Source organism: Eubalaena glacialis, chromosome 5, assembly GCF_028564815.1.
Source record: "Eubalaena glacialis isolate mEubGla1 chromosome 5, mEubGla1.1.hap2.+ XY, whole genome shotgun sequence".
NCBI lineage: Eukaryota > Metazoa > Chordata > Mammalia > Artiodactyla > Balaenidae > Eubalaena > Eubalaena glacialis.
In genome coordinates this window covers 67,933,336-67,948,515 of record NC_083720.1, presented here as the reverse complement: position 1 = coordinate 67,948,515, position 15,180 = coordinate 67,933,336, and the positions used below count along the sequence as shown (strand labels likewise).

Here is a 15,180-nt window from a genome sequence, read left to right as displayed (position 1 = left end):
GAGGGATAAACATCTCAATTCAACCCAGATGAGACAGCCAGGACATTTTTCTTTTGTTTCATCAAAGCCTAAGGCACAGATTTTGAAGATACATTCAGAGTTATCTAAGCAAAAGTCAGAAAGCGTGGTTTGGTTCCCTCTGAAATTCAATAGGAAGATACATGGCATCTCACTGCTCAATTAGTTTAGTTTAGCAAACTTTCTTTACAGTCACATGTCCGTGTCTGCCACTGATGAATTCCACCTGTCTTCTACTATGAACCCATGTGGTGTGCAGGGACAATCAGAACTGATTTTTCTTTATAGTCAACATAGCTTGAGACAAAGGATGAGCACTTCCTCCTGATGTGAGGGAAAATACTAGGATTTGAGGAAGAAAAACGACGCTTGACTGTCATAGATTCTTTGGTTCTGGTACATCACTTTTACACATTCATTGGCAACCCCTCCAGCCCCCAAAACAACAGTTTCTTCCCACTTAAAAAAATAAAAAAAATCTGTCTCATCTGAGGACCAAGTACATCCCACGTATTCCTTGTATTATTATTTTTTTGTATTGTAGCATCTTTTTAGATATGATGTCAGTTTCTTCCTAAAAGAGATGTAGCTGTATATACTTCTATTTAAGCCAAAGGCAATCAAAATTTTGTTTTGAGGAATTTGCAATACCTCCAGATAGCTGGAGATACCTAGGGTGCTGCTAAATTAGGGTCTGTTATGACTACTATAGAGAGACCATGCCATCATATCAAACTATGAAACAGACATTGCTCATCGAGATGACTCAACCACCAATCTCACTAAAGCCCATCAGTATTAAAAACAGGAATTGAGGGGAATCATCTATCCCTTAACTATTTGCAAACCAAATCTCAGAGACACATAAACTTCACAATCATACATGTTAATACATTTTGCTTTTGTTTGATAAAAACAATTGCATCTTCTTGAGGCAAGATGCTTCCTTCCAGTGATTACCTGGTGTTCAGTTTTGGTTCTACCCTTAAGGAACTCATCCTACCTTGAAGGTCTTCAGGACCTCTTGAGAGTTTTTGGGCTGGGAGTAAGGCTTGGGTGTCAGCATAGGCACTGCTTTGGGAGTGACAGTTTTGCTTGGAGACCCACTGCCTGCTGACATGCTGGCATCCAGTACACTGGTACGAGCGATGGTGGTTTCCACAGTGGCAGTGAATTTGGGTGGAGACAGTGACTGTTGCCGCAGGTATTTCATGGGGTTGGGGTCATTCAGGAAGGAGGATAAGTTTGGCTCTGTTGAATGGCTTCTTTCCAGAATTTTTGGCATCTCCAAGCGTTCAAGAACAGCTTCGCTGATGGTGAATCTCTCGATGTACTGTTGAAGGATCCCTTCCGCCTCCTCCTGGGACCGTGCATTCTTGTATGCCTCATGCAACTCCCTCTCTCTCCTCTCCCTAAAGGATGGGCATGGGAGGGGAAGCAAGAACAAAGGCAACAGTCACAGGAATTGCAAAGCAGACCTTGGTAGAGCTGAAGCAAAATATACAGACAGGAAGTATACTGGTGTCAGAGCCGTTGTGATAACCAACAATTTTTAGGAAAAGCACATCTAGATAATACGGTACATTCAACAAGAACAACCACAGAAAGAACCCACTTTTCTTGGACAATTTCTCTGTAGGTTTTGATGCTTTTCCTTCGTTCACTTGTCCCATCCTCTCCAGCCAGTAACTTCTCCATTTTTTTCCTTTCTTCCTCTTTCTTGATTAAGTCCTGAGAAGCACTTCTTCTACGGCTCTTCCAACGAGCCAGGTCCTGCAGGGGTGGGGGAGGGAGACAGAACAGTTTTCTTCAGGCTTGCACATAATTCCATTTCTACTCTTCAGGGTTGAGTAAGCACTGACTACCGGCCAGGGTAAGACATTCCTGTACATCCAATGTAAGTCTGGTTGGAACAGGACTACCTCGAAGGTAGGAACCCTTCAGAAATATCTACATTATCCATAGCAGGGCAGCGCATTTATTTAAACATGGTAATGTAAAATTTGTGATCAAATTCCATGTCAGTTGCCAAATTTTAAAGTATTGCCTCAGAGGGTATTGTAAGAAACTTCATTTCTTGCTATTTATGACCTCTGCATTGTGAATGGACTCACTGACAACAGAATGGTAGGAATTAACCACAGACCTACAATTCCCTCAGGGAAGGAAGAAAAGATAGAAAAAAAAAATTGGCTTTGGGGTCTTACAGAACCAACAGTTCTGTATGTGTTAAGTCATCTGACCCTCACCACAAATCTTATGGGCAGTTAGAGCATAATGTTGAAGACTTAGGATTCTGGAGTCAGACGGGTGGGAGTGCGGCTGTGGGAAACAATCCTAGCTCTATCTCTTCCACGCTTTGGAATCTCAGGCACGTTTCTTAGCCTCCCTGCACCTCAGTTTCCTCATCTCTAAAATAGAAATGATAATAATACCTACTCTTACAAGCCTGTTGTGAGGGTTAAATGAGGTAGTGCACATAAGGTGCCAGCCACAGACATAATTATTACCACATTTTATCAACTTTAGAAAAGTTAACTTTGACTCAAGGTAGAGTCAAATCTGCAGTGGCCACCTCAGAGTCCTCTGTGAGGATGAAGTAATCCACTCTCCCTCCTCTCATCCCTATCTTCAGGCTCCTCCCCTGCCCTGGCTCTTTGCTCTTAGCACACAGATGATCCCAAGGCCCCCATCAGGCCCTGGAGCCTTCCTTACTGGTTATAATCCTGGCTCTCTTGGTCACTAGCTGTGTGACTCTGGACAAGTTACTTAGCTGTTCTGGGACTCATCTGTAGAACTGAGGACAATAATAGTTGCTAGCTCATTGAATTACTGAGAGGATTAAAGGATGATTACACGCAAGGTACTTAGAATAGTACCTGTTACGGGTACGCTTTCAATGTTGGCAATTATCATTGTCATCATCATCATTATCATCGGTTCCAAACATATAGTCTCAAAAGACAGTCCCTCCTCAATTCTGCATCCCATGCCAGTTGCCTCCCTTCTGCTCCCCTCTTTTTTTGTGGCCAAACTTCAGCAAGGGTACTTTCCCTAATGCCCACATGGACTGTGTCACCGTTTGAAGCCCTCGAGGGGCCCCCTTCCTCTGCATGGCTTTCCAGCCCAAGTCTGACTTTCCAGCCCCGCCTGATTTTCTGCTCCAAAGGGCCTCTAGCCCAGCGGGCAGAGCAGTCTCCCCGCTGCCCACGGCCCTGGACGGCACTCACATCTTGCCATTTGTCATCCTCTTCCCGCAGCTGGTTGTTTATCAGCTGCAGCTGCTCCTGGCGGGCCCTGCTGTGCGGCTGCACCTTGGCCTCCTCCTCACACCGCATGTCAAACATACTCGTGCTCCTACGTGGGGAGAGAGCAGACAACGGTGCACAGGGATCAGTGCTCCGCAAGTCTCCGCGCACTTGCAGCGTCCCGCCGCGTCGGGGCGCTACCGCGTTTGGAAAACCTGCCCCCTTCCCTCCGCAGCTTAAGGCAGCAGCGTGATTTGCAGTCTATTCATCCCTCGGCCGGCAGCAGCGGGCATGCTAGCAGCCTCACCTCTTCTCCTTTTGCGGCAAAAAGCGAAAATGTGACCATCTTTGTCTTCAGTGATAGCAGAATCAGGCCAATCTAATTTTATATGTAGGGGTCAATATATGTTTAAAGTAAAGGGCTAGAAAAAGGTATTTGAAGCTCTGGGCTCGTCTCACTTGTATTAAAAAGTAAAATGAAGAGAGTTAAAATGTATAACTTGGGGAGAATTTATAGGGAGGGAGAGTGGCGTCCCCTGAAGTGAAACTTAATTGCAGTAAATGCTTCTTTGTGTAAAGAGCTGGCTTAAATGCTTTCTCTGCTGAGGCAATTTCCCCATTTTCAAAAAGAAAAAAAAAATATCATACAGCTTCAAGTCTAAGGCACCACCTTTTCCTGTTGTATTTTCTGAATTTTGGTTGCATCCAACAGCTATGCATTAATGATACATACGTTTGATGTGGTTTATTTCTATGTCCTGTAAAACTGTCTGTAAATTGATAGTGCGTTGATGGCATCTTGGAATCAAGAAAATATTTTATGGTAAGATTAAAGGATAAAATATATAAATCAGTATATACTTTGTATCCTAAAATTCTCACAATGATTTCACTTTATTTTTGTCAGGATACCTCTGAATTTACTCTTTTAAAAGCAAAAGGATTGGGAAGGCAATTTTTAAAAACCTTTAGGCTGTTCATATAATTGATATATTCTATAGGAGCTTATTAAATGTTGGGCAAGACCATAGGGCCTTTTCTGCGATGCTTATGTAGACCTTTGCTACAATGAAAGCTGAAGCAGCAAGATGAAAATAGAAATAAAAGCCAAAGCAAAATCTTCCCTTTTTTTCTCTCAAAGAAATGACTAGCTCCGGGAACCAAATGGGTTATAGAGCACTCAAATCAAGTGGAGGGCTGTTTAAGAACAGAAGACTGATAGTCCATTTTTGAAGCCAGCTTAACACAAAGAAAAAGAAAAGCCATGCATTGAGACACCAACTAGTTCCAGACATCATCCGTGATGTCCAAAATAGTCATCCCCATGGCCAGACAATGCACAGCAGCAGCATCACTGGATGCTAGTGGGTTCCTTAGCAGGCAGCTGTCTGGAAGAAGATGACCCCAAAGCAATGGCTGCCCATGTTCATTTCGGTCCACTCAAATGAACTTGCATGGATGTGCGGGTGCCTCTCCCCTCTCTCTGGATGTTGTACAATTTGCGTCTGACCTAAGAGAGCTAAAACTGAAGACTGCACTTGTAATCTGTTTTCCCCAAGAGTATTCTAATAATCTGCGCCAAGGGACTTTCTTTGATCTGAGGCTTCTATTTGCATGGATATGACAAACCACCGTGAGCAACTGTGCACAGACTCAGGGGACAGTGTTGACTGTGGCAGCTGTACCTTCCTGAAAGATAAACTGCAGCCCTCGAAAGAGAGGAGGGGCTGTGATTTTTCACCTAGTTTATGCTATTTATTAATGTGGTTTAAGGAAGATTTAGGAATTTGCAGAGTTTGGTAGAAAAGTCTAACCCATGGTTTTTAAACTTCATGGATCAAAATTCCCTTAAACAAGCTTTCCAGAAAGGGACCAAAACTCATCCCATTCTTCCTTTCAGAGTTTAAAAAAGTCTTACCTTTAAATATGTCTGATTCAGTCAGTTCATCTTTTAAGGCAATTTACAGGCTTTGTGAAGGTCTTAGAAGATATAAACTCCTCTGAGCTGGGACTCTCTTGTAATCTAAATAGTTGGCAGATTGTGGGAGAGGAAGGAGGTCCCTTCCTTCAGCTTTGCCATCTATAGTTTTTAAAGGGCAGAATTTTGGTTTAGGCCACAGTGGGTGGCCATAGAGCAAAGACTTCTTCTGGGACCCTGGGAAGAAAATGGCAGCTTTCTCCAGGATTTGAGAATTGCTTATCTCACTCGACTGGCATGGAGAGGATGGGAGCAAGGCCTTCAGAATTGCCTTCTTCTGTCCCGGGTTCCTATCTCTGCTCCCACCATGAAGTTCTAACTACCTCAGCCCGAATGTGGCCGAAAGCTGGTTAGTGAAATAAAAAGAGAAACACTTGCCTGCCTTCTCATATACCAGGAAGTACTATTTTTTCCTAGAGTTTTTTTTTTTTTTTTTAAAGAAACACCAGCCAACTGGCCCAAAAAAGAAATAATAAAACTATGAGCAATATCTTTATACCATTTCAAAAAAAGGAACTAAGCAAGCTGAGAACTGATAACAGTAGGCAGAAAATGAGCTGAGTCACCATTCAGAAAATGTTCCCTAATTCAGAGGTTGGACTCAGCCTCCAAAATGAAGAAGTGCATGTCTAGGGATGGGGTGGGGGACCCTGCAGAAGCCTAGGTTCCAGAATGTTAAATGGACTAGCACCAAGGCTATGCTCCTCGCACAACAGGCTGTGCCCTTGGGCTGCTGGGACAAGGGCCCCTGGCTGCAGGGCCCAGGAGCCTCTCTGGGTGATGGGTTGGCATTTCTGAGGGCCAGGATTAAATTACCTCAAGGGGAGCCTGGAAACTGTTTCTGGCCCAAGTCTAAGGTAAGGGAATTAAGAATAAAATGGCCTTTGGCTCTCACAGTGTCCAGCCTCCTCGGAGGGGACCGCTGGGAGAGGAGGCATGTGGAAGCAAAGGGCAAGAAGGTGAAACTAAATCCATGGAGCCATTCGTGGCTTGCCAGGAGGTGGAAATTTCTGTTTGCCTGTGTGGTAGGTCTGCCCCTGACCTGCATTTTCCTTAAAGGGCACATCTTTTTTTGATTGGGCTGCATTTTAAGAATGTGTCAATTATGAACAAATAGAGCCTGTGCCAATAGTTGTCCTTAAAGATTTTGAAAAAGGGAGATCGTGGGGGAATGAACAAAACATATTATAAATTTCTGTTTAAAAAAAAAAACTCCTGACATAAACTTTTCTTTTTGTTCCCCACATGGTTTCATATAAATTATGTCTACTCCAAGAAAGAAATTCAGCCCTTTGGATGTTCCTAGATAAGACCCTTGGAAAAGAAGCTCTGTGTACTCACCCTGGCGCATAAGGTTGCTTTTTTGGTAAATTTAGAGAAGTCCCCACTCCCACCCCTTTTAAAAAATCATTAACTTCTCCTGAGGGTGAGGTTTCATATTCAGGCACAGGTAAAATTCAAAAGCTCTTTAATGTAGCTTCTTTTCTTTCAGCTTTTAGGGTTTTTTAGAGATCTGTATTAGGCAAATTGCACAGCCGCTTTGCAATGATGAAGAGTAAATCCATTCTATCAAAATGTTTTTGCTAACCAAATCAAAGAAGTGTTGTGCCTATCAATCTTATATAATCCTCCTTTCAGTGAATGTTAAACACTGCCACTGTAGATTTTAAAAGCAACAACGAGGGCTCTAGTTTATAGACTACTTAGCTCCAAAGCTAAGCTTTGACTTAGCTCTTAGTCAGTCAAGCTCCGGCTGAATTTGGTTTTGAGACATGAAAGTTCCACGTGTCAGGCCACAAAGCAATTGTGCATCACACATCGGAAACTGATACCCTTGGCACACGAGTCAGACTGCTTCGAGCTACAAGTACAGACTAAGCTGACCTCTTGAACACAAACATGGAAAAAAGCACAATTCAAAAACAGTACATTGTGGCCTGATCTCGTTGTCATTGGTGGAAATGATATTTGTCTGTTCTACACTGTTATTTAGATTCCTCACTTGGTGACTTGAAACTATGGATCAGGCCAGGAAGACAGGCAGAGGGAATACTAGGGTCCACTCTTATGATGGCCCAGACTCCCACGAGGCCACAAAATCCCTCTCCCAGAGGACAGACATCAGGCTTAGTGGGCCACTGTTGTTGGAATGAGATATAATCATGTTTCTTAAATCTGAGCATTCTGCAAAGAAAACTTCCGCCTCGGATATCAGTTTCAGAATGCTCTGCCTATGAGAAATCCATTTTTGAAATGGAGTTAATGTGGTCACAAACGGGAGAGAGTGGATTCTTTTCAAATTTGGATGTGAGGCCGGGGATGGGAAATGCATCTCTGAGAGGAGCGGAAACCAAGGAGAGGCAGCCCAAGTCATGTTATACATCTTGACCCCTGACTATGCCACGGAACTTGAACGAAATCCCAACGTTTTGGTCTCAAGCATCCCACAGTTTATATTATTCCAACCTGGGAGGAACTTGGGCTTCTGAATCCATCATTTGTGGTTTAGGATTTATTTTCTTAGCTTAAAAAAAATGTAGCTACGAGAATGACCACTTCATGGCTAAGCCTTTACATATCAAGAATTCAACGCAAAGCGCAGAAAAGCCTTTTAACAATTCCGTGGTTCAGAAGGGGTTCCAACGTCCGAACGCTAACAAGAACAACTTTCACATGCTCTGTCTATAAAAAGTAAATGTTAACTTTTAAGCAGCAGCTGCATATTAGAATCATGCTTCAGTGGCTTTTTCATTCATCTCTCCTGCACAGAACATATGTTCTGCATTCCAACTTCAAGTGCTTCTCTGAGGCTGCAGAGAAGAGTCGGTTAGCTCTTCAATCCACTGTTATATTAATTGCATTTCAATTAGTGGTGAGTACTGGAAGCATGCAGTTTAGGCTAGTAATTAATGTATTCCTACAAATACAAGACAACTTACTCTGCGTCATCAGACACAGGAGTTCTCGGTCCGTATCTATAAGACCAAATACAAAATTAGAGGATTGGTAAGACAGAAGGTTAATGCTGTAACCAAGCTGGAAATAAAAACTACAAGTGAAATGTATGTGTGCCAAACCTTTTTTGCTGATCATACTGGAAGAGAAGTGTCATTATACAATTAGTAATATTCATTAACTGCTGAAAAGGAAAGCAAAGTCTTGACATTTCTGAAGAATGCAAAATTTGCAGTAAAACCCAGAGGAGAAATGAAAAAAATCCCCATGCTACCCACAAAGAAAGAATCTGTTCAATATAAACACAAAAAGGCTTAGGTGCAACCCACAATGTTTAGAGAAGGCAGCTTAGAAAAACCCAAACATGTATTAAGATGGTTCACAAACAGTTGAACTGTTCTTTGCCTTTCGGTGCAGAGTAATGGGCTGTAATGGACACCCAGCATAGAAGCACACACTTACTGACCCTTTCCCTGATGTGTTAATGCATTTGCACAAATAACATCAAAGAGTGTTTCTGCAGTTTTCTGAAAGCAAACCAGAACTCCAACCAGAACCCCAATCAGTGCCTTCCGCATACATTTGACAAAAACCACAATTCCTAGAAAACTGGCAGCCTTAATCAAAACCAGACACGGATGATATTCCACAACTTAAAAAAAAATGAAGTTTTTTTTAAACAATCTTTTATATTCTTCTGATTATTTAGATCTACAAAGTTGTACCTTCTTCGATATAGGCATTTTAAGTTTTAATGCATCTGATAAAACAAAGAAAAAGGTCAAATTAGAAAATAGAAACTAGAACATTATGAGGGCATATTTTAAGCACATTTAAAAAAAGCAGCTCCCACAAATGACTATTTCAGCAAAGGAGAATATTAAGAGAAGGTTCTTACCTATGCCCTGAAAGGCTGTTCATTCATGCATTCTGATGGCAGACAAAGAATTTTTTGAGTAAAGAAAAAATGTCCTGCTTTCAGTCCAATAAATTAAATTTGCGGGTCTTCAGCAAAAATTACCTGATCCTGTGTCCAGTTTATAACAATTTATAGGGAAAAGAGTAATTTCTAAAGATCTCGTCCAATGATCTTAGAGAAAACACTCCAAAGCACATGGGTGTACATACACATACACCCTTCTCTCTGATGCCTTCATCAATCTACAACAGTCTGATTCATTAATAATTATTTTCATGCACAGTGAAGGCAACCACACTAGTTAAAAACCCAAAGTTTCTGTTGGAATGGCCAAAATCAAGAAGAGGAAAGTGTTTGTGAATGTCTCTCCTCCAGAAGTAAGACCCATTTTCTGTTTCTCTGGGGAATAGTTTCAGAAGGTGCTAAAGGTTAAATTAATACCCTCAATTTTCCAAAACCATCACCGCATGGAGGCAGATGGATTCCTTCACATCAAGAAAGAGTGCATAATCAGTGTTAATTCTACCCAGAATTAACAGTGTTAATTCTGAAGCCTCGGTAAAATGTTTCCCAGTTAATTAACAGGCCTACTGGAATAGACATTCAAATATAGTGTTTTCTAAATTATCTATGGAAGCGAGGAGAGAAGTTATTCTTAATGGATGGCTAATCTAGGGATGATCAATTAACAGTTGGTATGTGTTTCTGTGTCTACTGGAATATTTTAATTCATGTTTTACTGAAGTAAAATATACATACAGAAAGTGCACAGACCACACACACACACCTTGATGGATTTTCACAAACCACAGATTAGTGTTGAGTTTTGTGCTATATAAATGGACTTATACAGTATGGACTCTTCTGAGTTTGGCTTCCTTAGCACATTTCGTTTATGAGGTTCAGCTATGTTGTTGCATGCAGGATGTATTTAAATTTAAATTGCTTCTACACAAAACACTTAGCATTTCGTGGACAGCTCTGCCAACAGATATAGATTAACACCGCAACATAAGCTCCATGATGGCAGGGATTTTTCTTTTGGGGTTCTCTGAACAGTGACCAGACTAGGCCCTCAATAAGTACTTATTGGATGCTCCGGAAATTGAAAAGAATAGTGCAGTCTCTGAAGATGACCTTCATTTATCTGTTTACTATATACATATGGGTTTAAGAAATTTCCCCTCAGACTAATTTATTAGCTTTAAGAGGGCACAAATTTCATCAGAATTGCCTTTGCTGTTAGGGAGAAGATAATTAGAGTTTGGGCTTCAAATGATTTTCCCAGTTGTCCTATGGAAAATAGAAAAGTAAAGATGAGTTTAAAAAATCACTAACAAAGAGATTTTTTTTAAAAAAATGCAAAGTAGGTCAGTCAACAGACTATCAAGTACAAAATTGGCCAGACAAATCACAGTTGGTATAAGCATCCTACAAAAAAAAAAAAAAAGCAATTAATAAAGTTTAATTGTGATGGTGGCGGTATTTAGAAAGACAAAAGAATACTCTATTCACCTATTGATTGTGTTTATGTAACTTTCAGCACTAAGAAAGCACTTCAGGATCAATGATTAGCAATACTGTGAACTAGCATAAGCTTCATTTGAAGTGAGAGGGAAAAACGGGTTTACTGCTCATTTAAGATTATCCCCCAGCACCCAGCACAGCGTTTTACACATAATAATTACTCAGTAAATACTTGTTGAAAGGAAACATGAATTCCCAAGGTGTGTGCTTGCTCAATCACACAATTACATCACAGAGTTAATCTGACTATATCTCCTTATGCTCAAACCAGCCATTTAGTCCCATGTGAATATAAAGAGGTCTCTTCCCGAATCAGAGATAGAGGGACAGATACAAGTGACAGGGAAGTCGTCAGACTGCCACAGTTTCCTCTGGTAACCTGCTAGGTAACGCGCTGGCGTGGAACGGCGGCTCCCCCTTCAGACAGAGGTGGGTTTGGATCTTGGATCTGTGATTACCAGCTTTGGATCTTGGATCTGTGATTACCAGCTGTGTTCACCAGCTGTGAACCGATTACCAGGGCCTCGGTTCCTTATTGTAGAATACAGAAGAAACTGCTTAGTCTCAAAGGCTGTGTGAGAGGTGAGTAAATGGGCCGTCTAGAATGTTCTAGTAGGCAGCCTACAGGCCTCACTTCCTTCTCTCCTTTCATGCTGACTGCTCTCCGGCAGCCCATGGATGCAGGGTCCGGCACCACATCAGGGCATCTGGGGAGAGAGTGAGCGTGGTGGGCGAGGCTGTCCCTCTCTCACTAACCTGCCCTCACCTGCTGGGATCCAGGTGTGATCCAGGTGTTCCTTCTCTCTACATCAGGCTTCCCATTTGTGAATTGGAGCCAAGAGCCATTCAACCTACCTGTGAATTCCCAGGAGAAGGTACGCTGGAGGAAGCAGAAGCGCTTTGAAAGGGTAACAGTTATAAAGTAGAGCACGGCTATTACTCCTGCTCCCTGAAACCAGTGTTACAATAAGGCTCTCCTATGGTAGTATTATGATTCAGAAGAATGTAAAACATACATTAAATCCAGATGGTAACGATGGCTAGGATATTAATCTTAAAATTTGGGGATTACTTAAGATTTTCTTTACTCCCCACTCTACCCTCTGTCCCACTACCATCAGGGTCCTCTGTGAAGCAGAACTTCATCACTTCCTGTTTTACTTTGGTGGAGCTTTAATTATGCTACACACTCCTTACTCCTCTGCCCTGCACTGATCAGGCAGACCACACTTTTCACAAAAGTCTATCACTCTTACTAAATAGCAACAGAAGCTTCAACATACAGGACCTGAAACCAGACCATGAACCCTAGGATTACTATTTCCCTACTTTCATTTTATTTTTTTAAATTTGTATTTTACATTGGAGTATAGTTGATGTATAATGCTGTGTTAGTTTCAGGTGTACAGCAGAGTGATTCAGTTATACATATACATATATCCATTCTTTTTCAGATTCTTTTCCCATATAGGTTATTACAGAATATTGAGTTCCCTGTGCTATATAGTAGGTCCTTGTTGATTACCTTTTTAATATATTCCCTACCTTCATTTAAAATCAAGTCAGAGCACGGAATGGAAATCCTACCTCTAGAAAGCACTGTTTGCTAATGTTAAAATTAAATTAAACTAATTTTATAAGTAGTATATATCTTCTTTGGACCTGAAGACCCTCCTGGAATCAGAATGAAATCAAGTAGGTCAGAAAGAAGTTTAACTCCTTTACCCGATGGCTCCTATGTGAGCTAGGAAGAAATAAAAGAGTTTCCCATTTAGGCTGCCCACAAAATGAGAGTCAGAAAGAATGTTTAATAGGACAATTCACAACTGAACTATTCTTTCCACACGTGCTCACATGCAAAAAAAGAAAAAAAAATCTTGGCAGACTAGGCCAGTCATTGAATCATTTCATTTCTGCTAGCAATAGCAGGTAAGTGGCATTGATAAACCATAAAGCATTAATGACACATTCAAAGCATGTATCAAGGCTCAGACTGGAGAAACAAAGTCAAAACAGCTTAGGATAATCTTCTGACCTCTTATCGTTTATTGGTGGACCCTTGGCAGATTCCTCCACAATGCGTTGCTTTGCAAATGGAACTGGACGGAACTGTTTTAGCTTGGATCCAATGTGTCTAAGAGACATCCCAGTTCTCCTGGCCATCACGTCATCTTTTTGTGAATCATACAATTTTCTTTGGCCTTTCAGTCCACTGCCACTCCAGGCAGGAGCTGTCATCTTCTCTGACTTCTCTTCTCTCTCTGAAGCCTCCCATTCAGAGGTCAGAGGACATGAACTAGGGCACATCAGTCCAGCCAGTCAAAGGGCACTTATTGCTAAAGATGTTTTCAGTAGCATCACTCGCTTGGCATTAACTCAAGACGGAAGAAGCCAGTGATCACAGAGGCAGCAGCACACATAGCAACTGAGGATTAATACCTTGGACCTCCATCATGCAGCTGATACTTACACGGGAATGGGTTTCCCTTTCTGGTGTTCATGATTCCTGAGAATGAAACTTGGCCAGCACCCAACCACATGCAAAGTGTAAAGTCTCTACCCGGGAAGGGCACTGAAAGCAGAACTCTGACCCTGGGATGGGCGCATTCCCTTAAGGGGCTCCACGCCACATCAGTCATCAAGCGCATACTGTGGCTTTAAGCTGTTTTGGGGGACCCAGCAGCCATAAACAGCAGAGGCAGCGCACCCTGGAAAGCGGGTGAGGCGCTCACAGTGGCTGGCCGCTCTCCTCGGATCTTTCAGCCTTTGGCACCGTCTCAGAACCTCTTTGAACGACTCCTTCAGTCGCTTCTTTGCCATCCTGTGGCAGCTGTTTGCAGGTAACTAAAGCCAGACAGGACAGCTTTACTACTAGGAAAGAATTCCCACCCGGGGCCTTGGGCCCACCTGTCAGCCTTCACGTCCTCACCTTTCTCTGTCCTCCTCGGGCACTCACCTAAACTGCAGCTATGCTCTTCCTGGGACTCCGGCACCACAGCCAGCCGGCAGACCCTTTTACAACGGTCATCTACACCAGACGTCACTATTCTGTTGATGATCAAGTAGCATTGGCAGCAAGGGGGAAGAGGGAAAAGAGTTAGGAAAGGAGACAATGAAAGTCACTGAGACTGAAAGCTTAAGAGAGAAAGTTCGGTTGCTATTCCAGAAGCCAGTTAGTAAGGATGACATACTCAGAATGAGATAATAGAATATGAACCCTGGCAAGGGTCTGAGAAAGTCAAAGAAGGCTAGCCTGACTCTGCCACCACGGGGCTGAGTGATGGCCCCTTAGTAGTCAAGGACTCAAGGATGCATTCCTTACTAATTTCTTAGTCCCACCCCTTCCACCCCCGGTCCCCATCAGCCTCTGAAACCCCAGCAGTGCATTTCTGGTGTACCAGGGTTATTTCTATTGACGGCCTCTAGGGTGTCATCCACAGTACGGAACCAAAGAAACCCCTCTCTATGTCATGGACCATCCACTGTGTGCTTTGGCTATCATGAACAAGGCATGCAGGAGACTGTCCCGAGCATTTTCTCCTGCCGTGGAGGGCTCTGCTTTGCTCCCACCACGCAGGTGGAGTGGAGTTTCCTGGGAGAATCCAGAATCTTATTATTATTATTTTTTAACAGAAACTCAAACAAATTTTGATAACATGTATACCTGGAATAGACCCAGGAAAACTGAGTAGCTTACCAAAATGGCTGAAACCCTCACCTGAAGAACCATCTTCAGCTAAAGACAAAAGAGGACGTGCGGGTAGTGGTTTGGGACCTCAAAGGGGGAGGAAGGCAGTTCACACGGAGATGGCAAAGCAAATTTGTAGTAAATAAATGTTTGCTGGGCACTGCGGAGACAGTGGGGTGCAGAGTGGACCCTGATGTCTAAGTTTCCCCAAGCACACCTAGCGTACGGAGAATCCAGAACTTTAGAAATGCCCTATACCTGCTTAATGGAAGAAAGACCAGCCCGCAGAACCAAATCCCCAACAGAGGGCTTGGGAATTCACAGCTGGAAGGCCTCCAGTGAGGATGAGGACTGGTGACAGCTCTACAAGGTCTTTTCCCAGGTGACGCCTCACAAATTTGGATGGTGATTCATCCAAGGAAACTCCTGACTCATAGGAACCCTCAAAAGAAGAGTCTTTTTCCACTCATGTTCTGTTATATAATTTTAAAAACCGGGCAGGAGATGGTGGGGGAGAGATGTTTACTTTTTTGTGTGTCTACTTAGATGTCCAAAATCTGAACTTAATGATACTAGTAACAATTTTTTTCTCCCTTGTGGGATAAGAAAGAGGGAGGGTATAGGTAAGCCAGATTTTTATCAATATATCTTTAGGAGAAACATGAAGGGTATCATTAAAACATTCCATCTAGTTTGTTCAGTATTGCCAACAAACAAAATACTGCTTAATGCAGCCAAGGGAAGATGAATCCTTTGCCAAAATTACTGGCATTCCCAGGCAGTGATTCTGGTGACAACAGAATCAAAATGGATGTCTGTCATTTAACTTCACACACGTTTCCCCGCG

General features: G+C 42.4%; 1 protein-coding gene across 8 annotated transcripts in view; it reads right to left on the bottom strand.

Moving 5' to 3' along the window:
* Positions 1-15,180, bottom strand: part of LIMCH1 (LIM and calponin homology domains 1) — a 350,076-nt gene that overhangs the window by 57,207 nt on the left and 277,689 nt on the right. For 4 of the 8 annotated variants that reach the window (XM_061192217.1, XM_061192215.1, XM_061192216.1 and 1 more), the window contains exons 9-12: positions 8,184-8,219; positions 3,249-3,375; positions 1,634-1,791; positions 1,022-1,430 (exon numbers count right to left, since the gene is read on the bottom strand). In XM_061192217.1, coding sequence (XP_061048200.1) covers positions 1,022-1,430; positions 1,634-1,791; positions 3,249-3,375; positions 8,184-8,219 — 730 coding nt within the window. Of the gene's footprint in view, positions 1-1,021; positions 1,431-1,633; positions 1,792-3,248; positions 3,376-8,183; positions 8,220-12,680; positions 12,942-13,377; positions 13,490-13,574; positions 13,694-15,180 lie in introns of all 8 variants that reach the window. The other 4 variants (XM_061192219.1, XM_061192218.1, XM_061192221.1 and 1 more) reach the window with 2 other exon arrangements.